The 21,296-nt window shown below is 38.4% G+C and overlaps 2 protein-coding genes across 3 annotated transcripts in view; one reads left to right on the forward strand and one right to left on the reverse strand.

Moving 5' to 3' along the window:
* KRIT1 (KRIT1 ankyrin repeat containing) overlaps nucleotides 1-5,886 on the reverse strand; it is a 36,208-nt gene extending 30,322 nt beyond the window's left edge. The window contains exons 1-3 of the mRNA XM_059171092.1: nucleotides 4,986-5,886; nucleotides 1,086-1,125; nucleotides 728-857 (exon numbers count right to left, since the gene is read on the reverse strand). Of these exons, the coding sequence (XP_059027075.1) occupies nucleotides 728-829 (102 nt within the window). The 5' untranslated portion in view covers nucleotides 830-857; nucleotides 1,086-1,125; nucleotides 4,986-5,886. The remainder of the gene's footprint in view (nucleotides 1-727; nucleotides 858-1,085; nucleotides 1,126-4,985) is intronic.
* Nucleotide 5,887: 1 nt separating this feature from the next.
* The window catches only part of ANKIB1 (ankyrin repeat and IBR domain containing 1), a 148,760-nt gene continuing 133,351 nt past the window's right edge, over nucleotides 5,888-21,296 (forward strand). For both annotated transcript variants that reach the window (XM_059171088.1, XM_059171091.1), the window contains exon 1: nucleotides 5,888-6,042. The gene's annotated coding sequence lies outside the window, so the exon portion shown is untranslated. The remainder of the gene's footprint in view (nucleotides 6,043-21,296) is intronic.

The raw sequence follows: 21,296 nt of genomic DNA on the forward strand, positions 1-21,296 counted from the left end.
GTTCTCAGATGATTCCACAGTGCAGCTAGGATTGAGAACTAGTTAACCCAGAGCACTGCGGAAGCAGTAGCATCCTGAGAGCCTCTGTGGTATCTTTTAATAGGTTTCAGGTAACTAACCTTAAAAAAGCAATTTGAGCAAAGTGCTAGAGAAATTAGTTGGAGGTAGGTTAGATTAGCAGTATTCTATGATGCTTGGAATCTGTTATAGATAAGATAATTTTGTTTTAGGGTTTTGGGGGGTTTTTTGGCTTCAATCACATTTTTTAATATAATTAATACAATTCGGGACTACAGAGAAGTAACTTAATTGTCTAGAACTTTAATTAAAGGTAAAAAGATATTTTTAAATGCACTATAAAAAGGAGTTCTTTAGGGAAATAGCCAAGAACAATATTTACATTGAATTTGAAATGAGTTGACTTCTGCAACTTTAATTTTTGAGAGCCATTTCATAAATCATACTAAAAACTGAATCTATATGTTATAAGGAGAACTCACGTGACTATCTTTTAATGTCTAATAATTTACCTATTAATCAATAGAAAAATGGTCAAAAGGCATGCAACAGACAAAAGAACTTCGTGATGGGCAGAGATATAGGAGGGTCAATTCTATTTTTTCAAGATCTAGGTTGTCAACAAGAATTTAGAGGAGATAATAAGACTTTATGTAAATGAAAATGACATTCAGTGGTAGCAAATCAAATGTCAGTAAATTGTTCTTACTTCATATGACTTGGCTCTGTATTCCCGAGAATTGAGACTGGCAGTATTCTTTGGACGAATAACAGCAACATATGCATCTTCTATGTTTTCTGGATTTCCCATTGCTTTACAAAACAAACACAGAAATCCTCTGCAATATTAAAAGATACATAATTAGCATAATCACTTTGAAAAACAATTTTAAAAATAACATGTTTATTTTTCTATCTTGGAATATATATACTACCTAAAAGGTAAGCCAGAGATGACTATCTTTATCCTGAACTACTCAAAACCTTAACTTATAATTTTAAGATTTCCTCTTGGTCCTTTTTCACTTTTCTGTGAAAAGTAAAAAAATTTTAATGGAGATACATACTTTTGTATGTCTGAACTGCATAAGAATCTGCCTTTTGGACCTAAAAAAAAAAAAGTGATATGATTATAAAATATCTTCTAAATACTAAGCAAATAATGACCTAAATACTACACTTATTTTCCATACATGACACAAGTAAATGTCATATTGTTAATAGTGTGGAAGCTGGAAATAGGCAGCTGCCATTGACATTATTTCCAAAATCTTTAGAAAGAACCTTGATATTTGACATTTGGATAAGCTAAAGTGTACCTTATAATATTCCTTGGCAATGACTATCATAGTCAAAAACTTGTGGTCAGTGGATAAAATCTTTTAATGTGGACTTGCGAGTATTTTTCTACTTCCATTATCAATTCCCTAGATAACTCCAGCATTTTCTTCCAAATATGTATTTTACACACACACACACACACACACACACACACACTTCCCCCCAGACTGATTTTAAGTGTCCATTGAGGAACTTCCAACAAGTATTTGTATTTCAAGCACTACCTACCTTGCTTAAAAAAAAAAGAAAAGACATTGTATTGTGAATACACCCTATAACATATGTAGCACATAACATTTTTCTATTAAGCACCTAAAAGAAAAATCAAGTAATCTTTAGTTTTCTAAACACAATTTAAAGCAATCAATTTCTGTGCTGGTCAACTTATATTTTAAAAAAATCTGGCAAAATGCTTTGTTAATACTCACCATTTCTCTGGAATATTTAGTACTGCACAGTACACTTTTTTTTTTTAAGATTTTATTTATTTATCTGACACAGAGAGAGAGATCACAAGTAGGCAGAGAGGCAGGCAGAGAGAGAGGAAGGGAAGCAGACTCTGTGCTGAGCAGAGAGCCTGATGTAGGGCTTGATCCAGGACCCTGGGATCATGACCTGAGCCGAAGGCAGAGGCTTTAATCCACTGAGCCACCCAGGTGCCCCCATAATGCAGTATTTGTCCTTCTCTGTCTGGCTCTTTTCCACCCTCAGCATAATGCTCTTCAGGTCATCCATGTTGTTGCCAATAACAGAATTTCCTTCTTTTTAGAGAGTGAATAATATTCCATTATATTTATATGACACATTTTCTTGATCCCATTTTCTTTAACCCATTGAGCCACCCAGGCGCCCCTATTTCATTCCTTATTAGAAGAATTTTTAGATCTAAATTATTCTTATAATTACTTGTCATTTTTCAAATTTTAATTTTTTATATATATATAAAATATAGATAAGGCTATTCCATATCAGATTACTTCAATCAGAATGTAGATAACATTTTACTATAATGAATTTATACACATTTTATGCACTTTGGAATTCTTTGTAGAGAAATGAAATCTAGTAAATTGTATAGAAATTAAATACTATAAGATTTTTTTAAAAAGATTTTATTTACTTATTTGACAGACAGAGAGATCACAAGTAGGTATAGCAGCAGGCAGAGAAAGAGGAGGAAGCAGGCTCCCTGCTGAGCAGAAACCCGATGTGGGGCTTGATCCTAGGACCCTGAGATCATGACCTGAGCTGAAGGCAGAGGATTTAACCCACTGAGCCACCCAGGTGACCCTACACTTAACTTTCAAAAGATAAATATGATTAAGAAAAAAGGCATAACCATGAGGATTATAGTATTTTGTTTTTATATCATTCAATGTAAACATATCCCTGAAATATTCTAACAACTGATTTTCAAGAAATATTCATATTTGACTATTTGAAATATACACATTCCCTGTTACATGAAAGAAGAAAACTAAGGCTTAAGTTAGGAAAAGAATAAAAGCTACTAACATACCAAGGCAAAACTGCTAAGGCAAAAACACAAGCAGAGGGACTGGAAAAGAGTAACTCGAGCTAAAAATAATAGAGAAAGGTAGAGTTAAAGTTAGCTTAGAAGTAAAACTTAGTCTATGTAAAACTTAGTCTATGTTTAGACTAAGTTTTAGATAATTCAAGTGACTAAGTGGTACTTTCTTATGGCTCAATCTATTCTGAAAAATGCTTAGGCATAAATGATAATGTTCCAAGCAATGAGACCTTACAAATATGCAGAAGTGGTTCTCAGTTGGGGGTGGTACCCTACATGGCATCCTTTGGAAATATGTAGGGACATTTCTGGTTATCACTGTGACTGGGAAAGGGGAGGTGTGCAAATGCCATTTAGTCCCCATGGGGCAGGCTTTTCAATATTTCTTTGCTATACCATACAGTCCTATTTAACAAAGAGTAAATAATATCTTCAAAAAAAAATTTGAAATGTTGGGTACTGATGAACAAACTAAAGCCTTTTACACCAGAGAAAAACAGAAGATATAGTATGTGAATATGGGTATTATAAATTTAATAAGCACAAGTCAAAGTTGACAAGAGGATTTACCAGTTTGCAAAGTGCATGCTAATAGAAATTACTACCAATGATCAGAATGGGTTTTCATAAGTAAAAACCAAAAAATGGGACTTTATCTTGGGTCTCTATAAAATGTTCCTGAGACAGGAAATGATCTACCTTCTTCCATCCTTAAGCAATGTTTCTCAATCTTTTTAAACATATGTCAACTTTAAATAACCAAACTAAGCCAAACCCACAAAACTTTTCTGTCCACATCGTGATTTTATCAGGTTGTCCTTAAGTCCTTATTGCTTTTGTTTTCTGAACATTTAATGTTTGTAAAATAATGTGAATAGCTAACACCTACAGTGATTATGTGCCAGACACTATGCTAAGTGCTTTCCATATATTAATTTATTTTATTCCCCCTAAACCCGATGAAGGTAGACATTATCACCCCCATTTTACAGGAAAAAAAAGCTGAGATGGAGTAGCTAAGTTACTTGATCCTTCTGCATTCTCCTAGAACAATTCACGATTTTAAAGCATTATAACATTAAAAAGAAGAGATGGAGACTAAATGTAAGAATTCTTCTACAGGGATTTGCTGACCATAAAAATCTCATCCTTTTGCTACAAAGGGAGGAAGTATTAATAAAGTAGATTAGGAAAAAGCCATCGGTGCTGCTCCTATGTTAGCTTGCTTTCTTTTTGTCCATTCAACCAATTCTACTAATCATCACTTATCAAGGTCAACAAGTGTCACTGATAATTTTCAAAAGCTTTTTGTTAATTCACATTCTGTTTTGTAATTTAAGACATTTAATAATCTTCAAATTGCTTTTGAAGGCAATTACAGTGAATTTGGCTTACAGAGAAGGAACTAAGTAATACTGGCATTGGGAACCAAATGAAATTCTACAGTGAAGACCAAGGTTATTTAGAGGAGCATGATTTCATGCTTAGCATATGTAAATATGCTATCTATCAGCTGCTGCTGTAGTTCTGCAACCCAATTCTAAGAGAACCAACTAATACAGTAGCATGGGGTTAACGGGCAAAGGTCATGGAGTGAATTGTTTTTATATTGTTATGAAAACACATTTGTATTTCTGGCATTTCCCCCAAATAAGATGAGGCTATCAAAGCAGTTAAGAGACTGTAGATGCAGAGAGAAAGACGTATTTGCAAACTGTGAAGGCACACAAGCTCTCCAACAGAGTGAGAAGGGAATGGGAGTGAGATCCAGAGTCGGGCCAGCTACATCAAAGATTTCTTTTGAAGATTAAAAAAAAAAAAAAAAAACAACCACTATGAATAAAAAGCAAAGAAGGCCAGAAAGCCTCAAAAGATGGAAAGAAGTGTAGGGGCGAGCTAAGCTGGAATGACAGGTTGTAAATCGCTTTCCCTGAAATGACAAAATAACAATCTGCCTAGGTTTTTCCTCTGCCACCACCCACCAACGTCCACGTCCTTTCCTGAAAGGGCGTGCAGGGCTCTTTCCTCAAAGAGCTGCCACCCCAAGAGTGGCTTTGGCTTCTTTGTTACTACTTGTAAGAAATAAATTCCTTGCCTGGAGAAACTAGATGTGGAGATAGTTCAGCCTCCCACCTCTGTTTTCTCTCGCTGGAGTCTGGTCCTCGCTCCTCCTCGTCTCACCCGCGAGGGCGGCCGAGCACCTCCCGGGCCGCTACATTCAACTCACTGGGTGGGACAGTCACCTGCGGGGCGGGGTGCCGTCACCGCTTTCTCATTCCTCCTTCCCTTCTGTTTCCCAGCAGCCGGGCCTAACTTCCTGTGACAGGAAAACCCTTGGTGGCCACCAGAAGTCTCCGGGCGTGTTCGGCCGCTCTTCCCAAAACGTGCCTTAAAAGCTCGGGGCTCTGGACTCGGAGCAACTCTTGTGGACTAATTCTTTATTGTCCTTCCCTCTTCTCGCACCTCGGCACGATACCACCCTCCCCCGAAGTTAAGGGTTTCCAGGTCTTCAAACGCTTTTCCTTTCATCCCGCCGCTACCGGGGCGAGAAAATCACTTCCGGGTTTACACCCCTTGCAGCGTCGCAGTTGGCGGCGGAAGAGCTTCCGGGTCGACGGGCGAGCTGCTGCCGTTCCTGCTGCTTCCCGCTGGGGCTGCGGGCTGTCTGGGGTTGGTGGCGGCGGCTCGAGGACAGAGGTGGCAGCGGCCGGCACGCCAGCGGCTGAGCCGGCGGCGGGGGAGGGGAAGAGGGCGGCCCGGGCTGCGTGCGCGCGCACAAGGCTGGAGCATGAGCCGGACTTGACCGCGAGGCGGAGGCAAAAGCCACCGCCCCCTCTTCCCCTCCCTTGAGTGAGGCAGCGCGGCGGCCAGAGAGGGATGGGGGGCGCCCGCCCAGTCTGAGTCTCGTCGCGGGCGCCTCCGTCTCACGCAGGGTTCCTCGCGGGCCTCTAGTGCGCACCCTCAGCCCCAGCAGCCTCTGCCCCGCGGGCGCACCCGGGCAAGCGAGGAGGGGGCGCCCGCCTGGGTGGGTGGGGCGGGGAGGGTACCTGAGGTCACCTGCTCCGCGCGAGAGGCCGAGGCGGCCACGGCGGTGGCAGAACTGCAGAGCTGCGGGGTCCATCTGACTCTTACCCTCAGCCCGGGAAGTAACCGTAAGTCTCAGCTTCACCATACGAGTGTGTATGAGGCTGTCTCAACCCTTTTTGGGCTCCGAGTTCAGCGCTGCCTAGTTCACGCCCTCACGGGTTTCCCAGTAATGTGTCTCCTCCCTTTTGTAGAGGATTGTACCCTTCTCTGTCCCCATCCCTGAACAGGCAACCTCCTCCGTCGGTCCCATGGGGCTTTTTTCTCCCAGCGAATTGCAAGTCTCAGTGGCGCGTCCCATCCTCCCCAGCCAGATGCATCTCCTTGTCCCTCTGTCCTCAAAGATATGTGTCCTCCCTCTCTTTCTCTCTCTATCCCAGACATCGCAACCTGCGCCCCCGCCCCCCATTTTTTGAGACAGAAAGCCACGGGTTCAGCGGATCTCGTGGGCTAGAGGGTCTTGAGCGGATGGGTGAAAGTGCTCTGCATCGTCAGGATGGGTGGGGATAGGTGCCCAAAGCTCTGATGGACCTTTATTTTTGCAGCCTCTGACACCAAAACAAAAGAATGGGTCGTTCCCTGGACCTTCATTCCTCTCGCTTCCTAACTGTTTAAGCTCTATTCTGTACATTGCTGTTTGAGTCGCAGGAAATTGGAACTAGAGCTGTAATTAAGCATCTCCTGAGGTTTCAAGAATTAGTCTCACAAGCTATGTTCACACGGAATTGGCATATTAAACAATCTTGTATTGGAATGAAGAGCCATTCCAGAATAGCTCTGCTAGTAGAACTGAGAAACGAATTTAAAAACAAAGGTCTAATATTTCCAGTATGTTTTTATGTCTTTAAATAATTTTTAGTGTTTTGGATTTACGTTTCGTTCTTAATTTACGAAGTGTGTGTGTGTGTGTGTGTGTGTGTATGATGTGGAAAAAAAAAGTGTTGCATTGTTAGTGGTTAAAGTGGTTTTGAAAGATCGTGTCAGCTTGTATTTGGTAAGATATTACTTTAAGTCGTTAATTTCAGAGAGACTTTTTTACTGATTTAGATCAGCCACCTACAGATGTTACAAACTTGTGCCTATGACCTTACTGTTTCTTAGTTTAAAAAAGAAATTAACTGTGAAATTAACTGTGAAATTCAGTGTGCATTTCCAGATTTGAGGGTAGGCATTTTTTTTTTCTTCTTAAATTTAGTTTGCTTTTTAAACTGGCAAACTGCAGAACTTTCCAGAAATTAGACTAAAAAATAATTGTAATGCTGTCAGTGACTGAACAGTAGCTCTTAACACGCCAGCATGGTGGTAACACTTTTCAGGGCACTATAGGAAGTAATAATAACAAGAATAATTTTATTCTGCATAATGCAGTTCTTTGTTACTATTCTGTAAATTGTTCTGTAATGTAAATTGGTAGCCTTGGTTTATTTTTTTTTTTTCTAAAAATATAGTCATTATGTTAAGAAAGGAAGATGTGTTTAATGTTGATTTTGGTGGTGGTTTTCAAAACCTTCTTTTAGTACTTGATTTGGATCTATTACTTGATTTGTTACTTTATACTGTTCACAGATTTTAGTTTGAAGTAGGCCCAGGAGACGTAGCTCCAGCTGTCTGTCTGGAAGTATACTTTACTGGCTTGTTTCAGAAGCCAAGCTCTATACAGAGTTGAGTATATTATTAAAGGTATGGTTTTGCTTTTCAGAAAATTGATGAGTTTCCAAATGTGAGTGAGGTTAATTGGCTATAACTTGGAAGAGTCTTTTTCCTTCTTTCTTTCTTTTTTTAAAGTCTATTGATCCTGTTATTTTTGGAAGGAGTGTGGGGAAGATAGCACTGTATTTTCATATTACACTTTTTCCGCCTGCCAACAACACTGGGAATTTTGAGTTTTCAATATGAAAATTTTCCAAAACCATGCAGATTATGCCATAAGGCTGAGTTCTAACAGGTGGCTGCTGAGAAAAAAGTTTTAGTTACTCTTCTGTACTCTGTAGCACTGCCCACTTTTGAGAGACCTTATTTTCTTTCTTTCCTCTTCCTTTTCTGGAGTATGCAGTTGAACTTGTGAAAGTGAAATCTGTGTATTTACATTGTACTTGTAAGTAAAAGTTCAAGCTAATTTTCACATATAAATAGATGGAAGAACTTGAATTAAGCTCATCTGAGTCTCCTCATGGAAGTCTCCTTATGGAAGTTAGAAAAGATTCCTCAGTGCTTTGGGTGCTTTTTTCTTCTTTGAGGATGAACACATTTATTTAGATGAAATTTTAAAATACTTTTCTGTAATATTAGACTTATATGTGACACATATCCCAAAACAGATTTGAAAGTGACTTGATCATTATTTAAAAGACCAGTCTGAGAGGAATTGCTATGCATGGTTTAAAAATGCTTATCAGTATTTTATTTCCTTTCTGAAAGTCATTGCTTAGGGAAGAGTAATTTCTGGACTTTAAGTTTATTTTTCAGACAGTCTTAGACTGCCTTTTTTTTCTTTTGAGATAACTTACTTTCATACTTATTTCATTTCAGTAAACCTTTATTGAATGCCTACTGTATGTGCCAGGCACTATGTTAGTTACTGGGACTACAGTATAAATAAATTGTGATTGGTTTCCTCATTGAATTTGCTGGTCTAGTTTTTGACTGTGATCCTATCCATTTGCCTTTACAGACATCTCTAATAGGTTTTGAAGTCACTTTACTGTATTTGGGGTTATTTCATATCTTTTCTATAAGAATAAATACATTAAATGCCATTTATGAGTACTTGTACTAACATGCTAAAGCCTTTATATACTAATTTTATCCAGTTCTTAAAACGGTCCTACAAAGTTTTAAATCTCCATTTAAAAACCATACAGATTATGATTTATAGTAGTGCTGAATGTTGTTTTACTTGTAATATGCTAGAGAAGATTCAACCTTAAGATGCCTCTATAAGAAAAAGATGCTGTAATATAGTTATAGCAATTTTTAATTCTCTAATAATGCTTTGAATAGATTTTCATTAATGATTAATGATTGTTTAATAAATATTAATATCATTTGTTTTCTAAAGCACATGAATTATATTCTATCAATGTAATAATCAGTAGTTGTTGAAACCTTAGAAAAAATAGTTCTGAAGTTCATTATGGTTAACTGTAATATAGATCTTCAGGCATGTATAATTTTTTTCTCCTAGTTCCCACAGTGGGAACAACAGCTTATAAAATGTTCTTTAAAGTGTGTGTATTCTCCAGGAAAGATAGGGTGTTGAGTTACATGAAATCTATTCAACTTTTTAAGTTTTGAGTATAATTTTAATAACTGTCTAATGTCTTGGAGAGAGTTGGTCTCTGCAGTGAAAATATCTTTCTTCAGATTACAAAATAATCTTGCTCATCTTTTAGGATATATGCTTTACCAGCAGTTTGATACAGTTTAGTCTAATCCTCTCAGAGCCTCTCACATTATTTTAAAAGACCATCTTCCACTGTCAACTGTCTTCTCCAAAAACCTCATTGTATTCTTAACTTTTTATTCTGTTTTTGTTGTTTTGTTTTGTTTTGCTTTTACCATAAACTTTCAAGCATTTGCCATTCTTTTTTTTTTTAACTTTTTAAAAAAATTTTATTTATTTATTTGTCAGAGAGAGAACGAGCGAGAGTGAGCATAGGCAGACAGAGTGGAAGGCAGAGTCAGAGGGAGAAGCAGGCTCCCTGCAGAGCAAGGAGCCCGATGTGGGACTCGATCCCAGGACGCTGGGCTCATGACCTGAGCCCATGACCTGAGCCGAAGGCAGCTGCTTAACCAACTGAGCCACCCAGGCGTCCGCATTTGCCATTCTTGAGGTTAAGACCTTTGCTCCTGGTTATGCACTTCTGTTTTTAGGACTATAGAGCAGATACTATTCCTCCTTCAAGTTCCCAAGAAAGGTAATCCTTGATGTTTTCTTGTCCTCAGTCAGACATATTATTTTAAAGATTTTTTTAAAAAATGTATTTATTTGACAGAGATCACAAGTATGCAGGGAGGCAGTTATTGTTGTTTGCTTTTGTAAAAGATGGTATTTAAAAACAAAGATTTAGAGGCTCAGTGTGCTTATTGTTAGTGGGATGTCATTACTTTTGGAACTAGGAAATGTATGACTCTGAGTATGGTTTGTATACTCAGACATATAGGAGGCAGGCAGAGAGAGAGGAGGAAGCAGGCTCTCCATGGAGCACAGAGAGTCCGATGTAGGGCTGGATCCCAGGACCCTGGGATCATGACCTGAGCCGAAGGCAGAGGCTTCAACCCACTGAGCCACCCAGGCGCCCCAGTCAGACGTAGATAGTTTTTTTCCTTTCCACATAGCAGAATTCTTGATACCCAGGTCACTATTTTCTGATTAGAACAATATTGGGAGTTCCTGTTCATGTATATAACAGTGACTAAATTATAAATGTGTTAGGTGCTAGGACCTTTAAGATGAGTAAATCAAGATTCCTTTCTTCATTGAATTGTAACATGCCTATTGAAAATCCATGAAGATAAAGGAACTTCATTTAAAAACATTGAGATGCTCTTTTCCAAATGAGCATAAAAACATTGTCCTCCCTAATCTATCCTCTCAGAGTATTGTAAAGGAAAGTTTGTAGGTAAAATTTTAAGCCAGGATTTTTATTCTGTTTTCTGACCTCAGGCAGAAAAGTTGATTTACAGAAAAGATGACTTTCTCTGACTTGCAGGAAGATGCCAGAACAGGGCAAAGAATTGTTAATATTTTACTGCATTTCTTTCTATTGCCTGCTTTTTTTCTGTTTCCATACATACATTACATATGTGTGTGTATTTGTGTAAAAATACATGCATACATACCCATTATTATAGTCTTTTTTCTGAACCTTTTGGAGCAAGCAGCAAACATGGTGTATCATCACCTGTAAACACTGTGTCTGTTTTTTTCAAAAACAAGGCACTCTCTTCTCTAACCAACATAAACCCCTCTAAATCAGAAAATAAGTGTTGGTACAACACTACTGCCTAGTCCAAGGAAACTTATTCATATTTTATCAATGGTTGGAACAATATCTCTTACTCTTCTGGGCCAGGATTCTATCCAGGAATATATATTATATTTCATCGTCATGTTTCTTCAGACTTCTTCAGCCTCATTTTTTCCCCTTTTTCATGTCCATGACCGGTTTTGAAGGTACAAGGCCCTGCATTCTATAGGATGATCCTCAACGTAGGTTCGTGTAATATTCCCTCTTGACTCCAGTCAGTTCATGCATTTGTGGCAGGAATACCACAGAAATGGGTCTGTGCTCTTAGCACTTTGCATCCAGAAGCATATGATGTCATCTTTGTCACTGCTGGTGATTAAAACATTGTTCAGAAGCGCCTGGGTGGCTTGGTGGGTTAAGCGTCTACCTCCAGCTTAGGTCATGATCCCAGGGTTCTGGGATCAAGCCCCATGTTAGGCTCCCAGAGCAGGCTCCCAACTCAGCAGAGAACCTGCTTCTCCCTTCTCCCTCTCCCTCTGTTCCTCCCCCTTCTTCTGCCCCTCTCCCTGCTTGTGAGCTCTCACTCACTCATGCTCTCTCTGTCAAATAAATAAATAAAATCTTTAAAATAAATCACCAGTCACTTTGGTATCCTTTTTTATTTGATCAGTATTTGTGGAGAGGTATTCCAAAATTATGCCGGCACCTTGTTTCTTATCAAACGTCTCTAATCACTAGCCTTAATGTGGGTATCAGTGAAGACTCTCACCTTAATTAACCACTTCTATGATGATTGCCAAATGATATTACTCTTATTTCTTCTACTTGTATTAGTTGGGATTTTATCATAAAGTGGAACTTTCCTTTCTCCCCCATTTAATTATTTGTTTATTAAATCTGTAAGGACTCATGAATTTCTATTTTATTTAATCTTTTGTGATTTGTTACTATTATTACTTATTTTGCTGTCTAAATTGTTTCTGATTTAGCCTGTGGGAGCCCCTTCAAGCTGGCTCTTATGCCTGTTTATCATGCTTCCATCTCATTCATTGTGCATTTCTGGCAGAACATGCTGTTCCTTGTTCATTCTGTGCTTTGCCTGGTCTAACCCTGGAATCAGCCATTTCTCTAAGGAATCCTGTTTGATCTTTGTTATTGTTGTTTGCTTTTGTAAAAGATGGTATTTAAAAACAAAGATTTAGAGGCTCAGTGTGCTTATTGTTACTGGGCTGTCATTACTTTTGGAACTAGGAAATGTATGACTCTGAGTATGGTTTGTATACTCAGACATATATAATACACACATGTATATTTTCCATAATTATTTCTGTACCTGGGTATGTGTATTATTAAACCATAAATTTGTCCCTGTCCTTTCAGTTCCAGTCTAATACTCCAGGGTTCTTTCTAACTTTCTTCCTTTCCGCATTTATAAATGTCTTCTCTGGAGTAGGCAATTTGGCTTCACATTAGCCTCAGTGTAGTTATCATTTGTCCAGTTGTTTGAGTTACTTCCTCAGCATGTTACCATTCTCCCTGCCATGTAGACCATCTTCTACCACCCTGGGTCATTGATTGCTGGGCCTACTGGCCTCTGCCCTTTTGTGGATCTATAACCCCTGACTGGGCCTACGACGCTGTACAGATCTCCACACAACACCTATTTATCCTTACCTCTGGCTAGTTGGCTCACTGCTCTGCTGGCCTTCCTGACATGCCTTTAGTGCCCTTTATCTACCAGCATGCAGACTGCTTTGCATGGCCCAGTATTTAATTAATTTTTTAAGATTTTCTTTATGTATTTGACAGACAGAGATCACAAGTAGGCAGAGAGGCAGGCAGGGGGTGGGGGGGGGGAAGCAGGCTCCCTGCCAAGCAGAGAGCCCGATGCGGGACTTGATCCCAGGACCCCGGGACCATGACCTGAGCCGAAGGCAGGGTCCTTAACCCACTGAGCCACCCAGGCACCCTTATTAGTTAATTTTTAAGTGTATTTCCAGGATTTATAAACATACATATATATGATGAAATGTATACATAATTTCCCCATATAAAAATGATAACATACTATATTAATATTTTATATTAATATACTAGAATATAATATATTCTACACTTTGTTTTTTTAATGACTGTATAATAATCCATTGTGTGTGCATGCACATACACGTGGACATCCCTACCTACCTGGGATTAATGATAAACAATCATAAAGTTCTTCCATCCTTATCCATTCCCCTTTGCAATATGGCTTTGCTGCTTCTCTCTAGAGGCATAATCTGTTCCTCCATCTCTTGAGTCCTGGTTGACCCTGTGATTTGCTTTAACCAATGAATATAGTGGAAGTGATATGTGAGATCTAGATGTTAGTCCTTAAGAGACATTCCAGGGATGATTGCCTGCAACTGCCATGTAAGGAAGGTGGTCTGGCCTATAGGAGGATGAGAGAGAGGTCTTTTGAAAGTGAACCAAGACTACCCAGTGGACAGCACTTACCAACAGACATGAAAGTGGACTCCTTTGGATCTGCTAGCCCAGCTGACTCTTTAGCTGAATGTACCCACAGAGGAACCAGAGGTGAAACCAGCAAAAACAGACAAACAAAAAGAAGCCAACCCTGCCCAGCCAGCCTACATAATTATGAGAAATAACATAATTGCTTTGAGGCATTAAGTTTGGGATGTAGCAATAGATATCTGAAACCATATCTGTGCTCATTTTAGATGTCTTGGTTGTTTCTAGTCTATCATGAACAGTATTGCAGTGAGTATCTTGTACACAATACATGCCATTTTAATTTTAATAAGTAACACTAGATTATTTTTCAGAAATGTTGATATATTTCTTATTGCCATCATTAATGTCCAAGAGTATTTCCCCCACAAGCTTATTATTGCTGATTTTTTGTTGTTGTTGTTTTTGTAAGAAGATGAGTAGAAAGTTTCTTTTGGTGGTTAATTCTGCATTTCATTAACTTTGTGAAGCTGAGCATCATTTGATATATTAGTTGATCCTTTTGATTTTTCAGTTCTATGAATTGCTCATTCATATCTTTATTCATTTTCCTATTGGATTTTTTCCTTACCAATTTTTTGGTTCTCTTTGATATGTTGTAAGTATAATCCTTTAGCTTTCTTTGCAAATATGTTCTGTCAGTCTTTTTTTGGGGGAGAGGGTCATAGTTTTTGGCATTATTTGCCATACATTTTGGGGAGGGGGTATTTCATATAATCATTTGTGTCTTTCTCTGTAGCTCTTGCTTGTTCTGTTGTCTTGAAAATCTCTCTCTCCTATCTTAGGTAATAAAAACTTTTTCATAAATTTTCTTCTAACTTTGTATTGTCTTTCCTGTCAATGAGGAATCATGTTCATTTGCTCTAGAAATCTAAAAAACAGTGATATAAACAAATTAGGGGTGTCATTTTCCATAAGTAGTGGGAAATTAGTGGTAAGCCATGCAGATCTGTTATGGTGCTTCCACAATACTGTCAGGAATTCAGGCTTACTGGTCTTTCTTTCAGTCACCTTTAGTCCCACATGGCATTCCAGGCTGAGAAGCAACTTCCTTCAGTTTTTTCTTTCATCATTCATTGCTCTGCTTGTTTTAATTGAGGATCAAATCCATTTTGGTGACTGTACCTTATGAGGGATAAGGCCAAGACTAAGCAGGTCCCTCAAATAGCAAGCTCTTTTGAAATATTTTCTCTGTTCTTTAAAAATAATAATACTGATTTTGCTTTCTGTGTCATAATATATGTATGTACAGAATAAGGCCCCAGAATCTTTAACCCATTTGACAACTGTGGGTTTTTTTTCCAAAGTTATTTACAGGCACACAAAGAAATAAACAGATTATATTCTCAGATTGGAAACTGTAGATTTTAAGAAATAGGAGTTTATCCTTATGTTCAGTAAGTAATACTATTTAAAGGCTTTTTATGTGCCAGTAACTGGTAAAAAGTGAATTTAAAACTCAATATGATGTGATCCTTGTTCTCAGAAAGTTTGCCAGGTAATTGGAAAAGCAGATTAAACATTTCATTATAATATTAGTTGGTAAATTGAGGGTATTATCAACTTAGGGAGGCAGGACATCTAACTATGTTACTTGAGGGTTGAGGAGCTATGATCAGTTACAACCCTATGAGGGTTGATGGAGAAAGTGCTTTTAAGTTGAGAATGACTTGTTGGAGCTAGCCTATTAAAAGAGGAGCTTTTTAGGGGTATGGGAAAAACATTCTAGGAGCTTTAGTAATTCAGAGGTGGGTCTAAGTTAAAGAGATAGGCTGGGATAAGATAAATTCTGGTTTAGTCAGAGACTACTCCTTAATTCCAGGGACTGGAAGCCTTGGGAAGGTTTTAAAAAGTAATTGAACAAGCTCAGATTTGTTTTTTGATAAGATATGCTGCTTGTAGTTGGTGGGGGGCACTTTGGGAAGTGGGATCAGGAGGCAAGGGCACCTACTAGATAGGAAATTTATCTGACACATTAACATCTATTCCATATTAAGAGTGCCTGGGTGGCTCAATGGTAGAGTGTGCGATTCTTGATCTCGGGGTCGTGATTTTGAGTACCATGTTGGGCATAGAACTTACTTTAAAAAAATAAAATAAAATCTGTTGCATATTAGTTAAATAAATATTCAATGAACACCTATGTGAATATGATATAATGCAGACATAAAACATTATTCCTATTCTTAAGGAGTTTATATTTTAAGGTAACTAAAAATACATATATCAACAATATGAGGCGGTATGCTAATAGGTTTCTAACCTATAAAATGAAGGCAGGTAAGGAATAGAATTAAAACCTCTAACTTGGTTTCATGGCTCCAAAGCTCATATTCTTTCCATGTGGAAGGCTGTGCTACCTTCCACAGCACTTATTTCCCTTTAACTTATTTAATTACCAGTATGTTGCTTGTAAGTTACCTCAAAACCCTTGTGAAGTAAGATTAGAGTACAGTTAAAATGGTTTTCGGCTTGGAACACAAAGTATCAAAGGAGCTGTACTCTCGCTTTCTCCAGGCAATATCTGTGGTGAATGGAGTATAACCAGGAAAATATAAATGTTGGTCAGAAAAATTGCCACATTATGTGAATGAAACAGTTATAAACAGTCTTGAGATTTATGTCTGGGAAATTCAGTATTGAACTGATAGGACAGTGGAGGACAAGACTGGCATGGCATGGCGTGTCACTAGATAGCTGAATAGCATTCTTAACAATGTCAAGGGTCCTTTTTTCCAGTTAGTAGATAGAGCATGGAATGAGAAAAGGACATCAGTATTGCCAATAAATACATACAGCAATGATTTTTTTTTAAGATTTTATTTATTTATTTGACAGACAAAGATCACAAGTAGGCAGAGAGGCAGGCAGAGAGAGAGGAGGAAGCAGGCTCCCCAAGCAGAGAGCCAGATTCGGGGCTTGATCCCAGGACCCTGGGACCATGACCTGAGCTGAAGGCAGAGGCTTTAATCCACTGAGCCACCTGGGTGCCCCACAATGGTGGTTTTTGATGATGTATTTATTTTTATTTCCAGAGAGCAGTTGAAAAGGTAAAGATTATCCTGTATCTCTTTCAATCATTCTAATGCCTCACTTTATTTAAATTTGTTAAACGAGATATTTTGACTCAGGCCAGGGAGAGAAGGCTGGAGATAATAATGTCATCCTTTGGTGTCTGTCTGTCCACCTCTGTTAGGATGTGCTTGCCATGTGATGTCTATAGGCCTCAGCTTTTCTTTCTTGTAAAATTGATACACTTGGATAAATATAGTTGATCCTTGAACAGCATGGGTCTGAACTGCGCAGGTCCATTTATTACGTGGGTTTTTAAAAATAAATACAATATAATATTGTAGATGTATTTCCTTGTGATTATCTTAGCATTCTCTTTTCTCTAGCTTACTTTATCATAAGAATACAGTATTTAATACATATAACATACGAAATATATGTTAATCAACTGTTTATGTTATTAGGCTTCCACTCAACAGTAGGCTATTAGCAGTCCAGTTGTGTTTTGGGGGAATCAAAAGTTATATATGGATTTTTGACTGTGTAGGGTCCAGCACCCCAACCCGCATGTTGTTTAGGGGTCAGCTCTCATCTTCTGGGGGGTTTTTCTTGCTCTGAAATGTGACTTGACATGACCTCTACAAAATTACTTTGAAAGTTAGCATATGATATTCTGATTGAGAAAATTACCTTTTCTGTAGAGTAGGGAGGACAAGAAAGGAAAGATAGAGAGAGGTTGCTTTGAGAACTTGGTGTCATAGTATGAAGAAAAATGTTCTCCAGAAACTCAGAGGGAGGTGTTACTTTTGATTTTTTAACTACTCACAGACTGAATGTGGGTTAAATGCTGGATACGTAAGGCAGTTAAAAGTGCAAAATAATAAGATTGTTATACTCAAGGATTATGGTTTAGTAGACTTTGCAGTTGGTATTCCTTGAGAAAATTGAACATTAATGTTTTGAGCTAGAGGTTTTCCAAGTTTAGCATGTATCAGAATCACTGGGAGGGCTTGTTAAAGCACAGATTGTTGGCCCCACCCCCAGAGTTTCTGATTCAGTAAGTTTGGGGTGGAACCTGAGAGTTTTCATTTCTCTTAATTTCCCAAGTGCTGCTGAGGTTGCTGGCATCTATTGCATGGAATTTATTTCTCCCTTAGGCTTCTAAAACAGTACTAGTTGTGTAGAAGCACTGGGAGAATTTTAAAAATTATTCCTTAAATCATTTTTTGGATACAGATGAGGAACTCTGATGGGGGAGATAAAATGAAGGAAATTAACTCTAATTCCAAAACACATCTTAAAAGGTAAAAACACAGTTGAATGGATACAGGAAGATGAATAGTCAGCTGCAGGATAGATTAAAGTTGGAAAAAACAGGGCTCAGGTCCATTTACTTAGGAACTTCTCTTATCCACTATCTAGAATATGATTTAAACGAAACCTCTCTTCATTTGGAATTTTGTGCCCTTAAACCTAGTAGCATCAACTATATATCAAGGACCGATTTTAAGTAGGGTATGCACCATGATATCAGTGTGCCAGTGTTTAACCTAAAAGTTGTATAGCCTAGGGGCACCTGGATGGCTCTGTTGGTTAAGATGGCTCAGATGTCCTGGGATCCAGCCTCGTCAGGCTTCCGATTTGGTGGGGAGTCTACCCCTTGTGTCTGCCCCTCCACCTGCTCGTATGCACCTTCATACTCTTTCTCTCTCTCAAATAAATAAATAAAATCTTAAAAAACAAAACAAAACAAACAAACAAAAACCTCGTATAGCCTAAAAGTCTCAGTGATTCCTTTCACACCTTCCTTTTTCATACCTTTTACTCCTTGATGTTGTTTGTGTATACTTCTTTCTCCCTATTTGGGTTTCTGGCTTCTGTGTTTTGCATCTTTTTTAACATGTGTATACTAAATAATACTAAATAATTTATTAATCAGTAGTCTCCAGTAGTTTGGCTGAAGAAAAATTTCAGCATTTTAAAATTGGGAAAATATGTGTAGAAAATGTCACAGGCTTTATATCTTAATATTAAATTGCTTACCCAAAAAGCATACAGTCTATACACTGTTAACTTCCAGAACGTATCTCCAGCCCAGGCCTTTCTCCTCGGCTTCTTGTATATCCCTTTTGCCTACCTGACATCTTGTTGGCCTCTCAAATGTAACATGTTCAATTTTAAACAGATCCCCCACCTTCCCACTTGGACTTTCATCTCCTGCAGTCTTTCCTCTCCCTTCCAGGTGCTCAGGCCAAGAACCTTGGAGTCATTCTTTTTTCTTCTCCCTCACTCCCACTTCTAGTCTGTCAGCAAATTCCATCCTTACCTTCAGAGTACATCCAAAACCTGATCAAGTATTTACCACCTCCACTGTCATCTCCCAGATCCAAGCTGCTCTCAACTTTTTTTTTTTTTAAGATTTTATTTCTTTGTCATTTGTCAGAGAGAGAGAGAGAACACAGAAGCAGGCATTGTGGCAGGCAGAGGCAGAGAGAGAAGCAGGCTCCCCGCTGAGCAAGGAGCCCGATGTGGGACTCGATCCCAGGACACTGGGATCACGACCTGAGCCGAAGGCAGCAGCTTAACCTACTGAGCCACCCAGGTGTTCCTACCGTCAGCTTTTACTTGGATGACTGCCATCACTTTGTAAATAGTTTCCCTGCTTCTAGCCTTGCTTCCACTCCTGTTAGTCTTCTTAGACAGCTGTCCAGGGGATCCTGTTAAATGTAAGTCAGGTCTTTCATTCCTCTCCCAAAAACCCTGTAGGGCGTTTTCTTTTTTATCGGAATAAAAGCCTAGTGATTTACGATGCTCCTTTTTAAGACCCTGAACAGTCCATCTGCCCCCATTACTACTCTTGATTTCACATATCCTACTCATTTCTTCCTCACTGTACACTACAGTAATACTGGCTCCTTTCTGTTCCCTGAAAGTATAGGGCATGCTCCTTTCACTGGCTTTTTACCCTGCTATAATGCTCTATCCTCTAAATATCCCACAGCTCACTACTTTACCTGTTTTACTCATGCCACATTCCCTGATCATCCCAAAACTCCATCCCCTTCTTGCCTTTGTTATTATAACACCTTACCTGAATATATAGTAAATTCCATGGGGACAGCGATTTTAGTTTGTTTCGTTTTTGTTGTATTTCCCTACATGCCTGGCAAATGGTAGGTGCTCAGTAAATATCTGTGACATGAATTTATGATTTCCTCTGCCTAGAGGAGTATGCCTTTTCTTTGAGAAATATACCCAATAATCATGTGCTTCTAACATAGGCTACCAGTATTTGACTTCTAACACTTATTATTCTGCTGGTCCCTTTTCTAAAAATGATACATTCCATGCCTCTCTTGTTCAGTTTGAAATTACTGTTTGACTGATTTTTATTGCAGCATACAATTTGCATAACTTATAGTTCCTAAGTTCATGTATTATCTTGGGAAATAATTAAGCGTTCTTTAATCCTTTGTGAAGTATATGAATTATTCGTTGTCATTGAATGTGGTGTTTCCCAGCAGTCACAGTGCTACTTGGGATGTATGTTTCTTTTACATGACTCTGTGTCATGATTTATAACTTTATACCATAGTCTCTTTCATGTTCTTTAAGAAAGGTTAGTACTTGGTTTCCCTTGTAAACCTGTTGAGAGTACTTGGTCCTGTTTTGATTTCTGAGAGTTTTGTAGGTTTTAGTGTTTTTTGTGTAGTCAGTGCTTCATAACCACTTCATAACTCCTTCATAATTAGGTCCCACAGACACTCCTTGGTCTCTTAATAATTTTTCTTAGCTCAGTAAGACTTGAATTTTATATACTTGTTATGGAAGTCCTACACTTTGGATTTTTCATTTTGGGTATTGTGCCTTATTGTCATGTTTTGAATCATGGAATCATTTGACTCTAGCTGATAACTTTTCAGTCTGAAAAAGTCACTGCAACACTTATGTTCATCCAGTTGCCATTTCTCAGGTTGCAGGAAAGCATAAGTGGCTCAAATCTCAATTCTTTATATCTTTTTTAGATGTTAAATTCATTAGGTGTTAAAGGTTGTTATATTCGTAATCCTATGATATGTGGAATATGAAGTGAATTTAAAAACATTAAGTCAAAAACATAGGACTCAATTTCTTGTTTTCCTTTTTTTTTTTAAGATTTTTTTTATTTATTTATTTATTTATTTATTTTATTATTATTTTTTTAAAGATTTTATTTATTTATTTGACAGAGAGAGATCACAAGTAGGCAGAGAGGCAGGCAGAGAGAGAGAGGAGGAAGCAGGCTCCCCGCTGAGCAGAGAGCCCGATGCGGGACTCGATCCCAGGACCCTGAGATCATGACCCGAGCAGAAGGCAGCGGCTTAACCCACTGAGCCACCCAGGCGCCCCTATTTATTTATTTTTAAAGAGATTTTATTTATTTATTTGACAGACAGAGATCACAAGTAGGCAGGGCAGCAGGCAGAGAGAGAGGGGAGTAGGCTCCCTGCCTAGCAGAGAGCCCGATATGGGACTCGATTCCAGGACCCCGAGATCATGACCTGAGCCGAAGGCAGCGGCTTAACCCATTGAGACACCCAGGTGCCCCCAATTTCTTGTTTTCTGATGTTGGAGAGTTTCTAGTTTCATACTAGGCATGGCTGTGATTTGGAAAACAGGGAACAGCATGGGGAAGTCTTAATCTTAATTGTATTTCATTGCTATGGCAATAGAATGTAATAGAACTTAATGCTAAGATTCTCTGTCAGTAGCTAAAAATATATAAAGTATAAATGAATTCTTCCTTTCAGATGCAAATCAATATTGAATATCAATGTGTAGTAGTT

Source organism: Mustela lutreola, chromosome 4, assembly GCF_030435805.1.
Source record: "Mustela lutreola isolate mMusLut2 chromosome 4, mMusLut2.pri, whole genome shotgun sequence".
NCBI lineage: Eukaryota > Metazoa > Chordata > Mammalia > Carnivora > Mustelidae > Mustela > Mustela lutreola.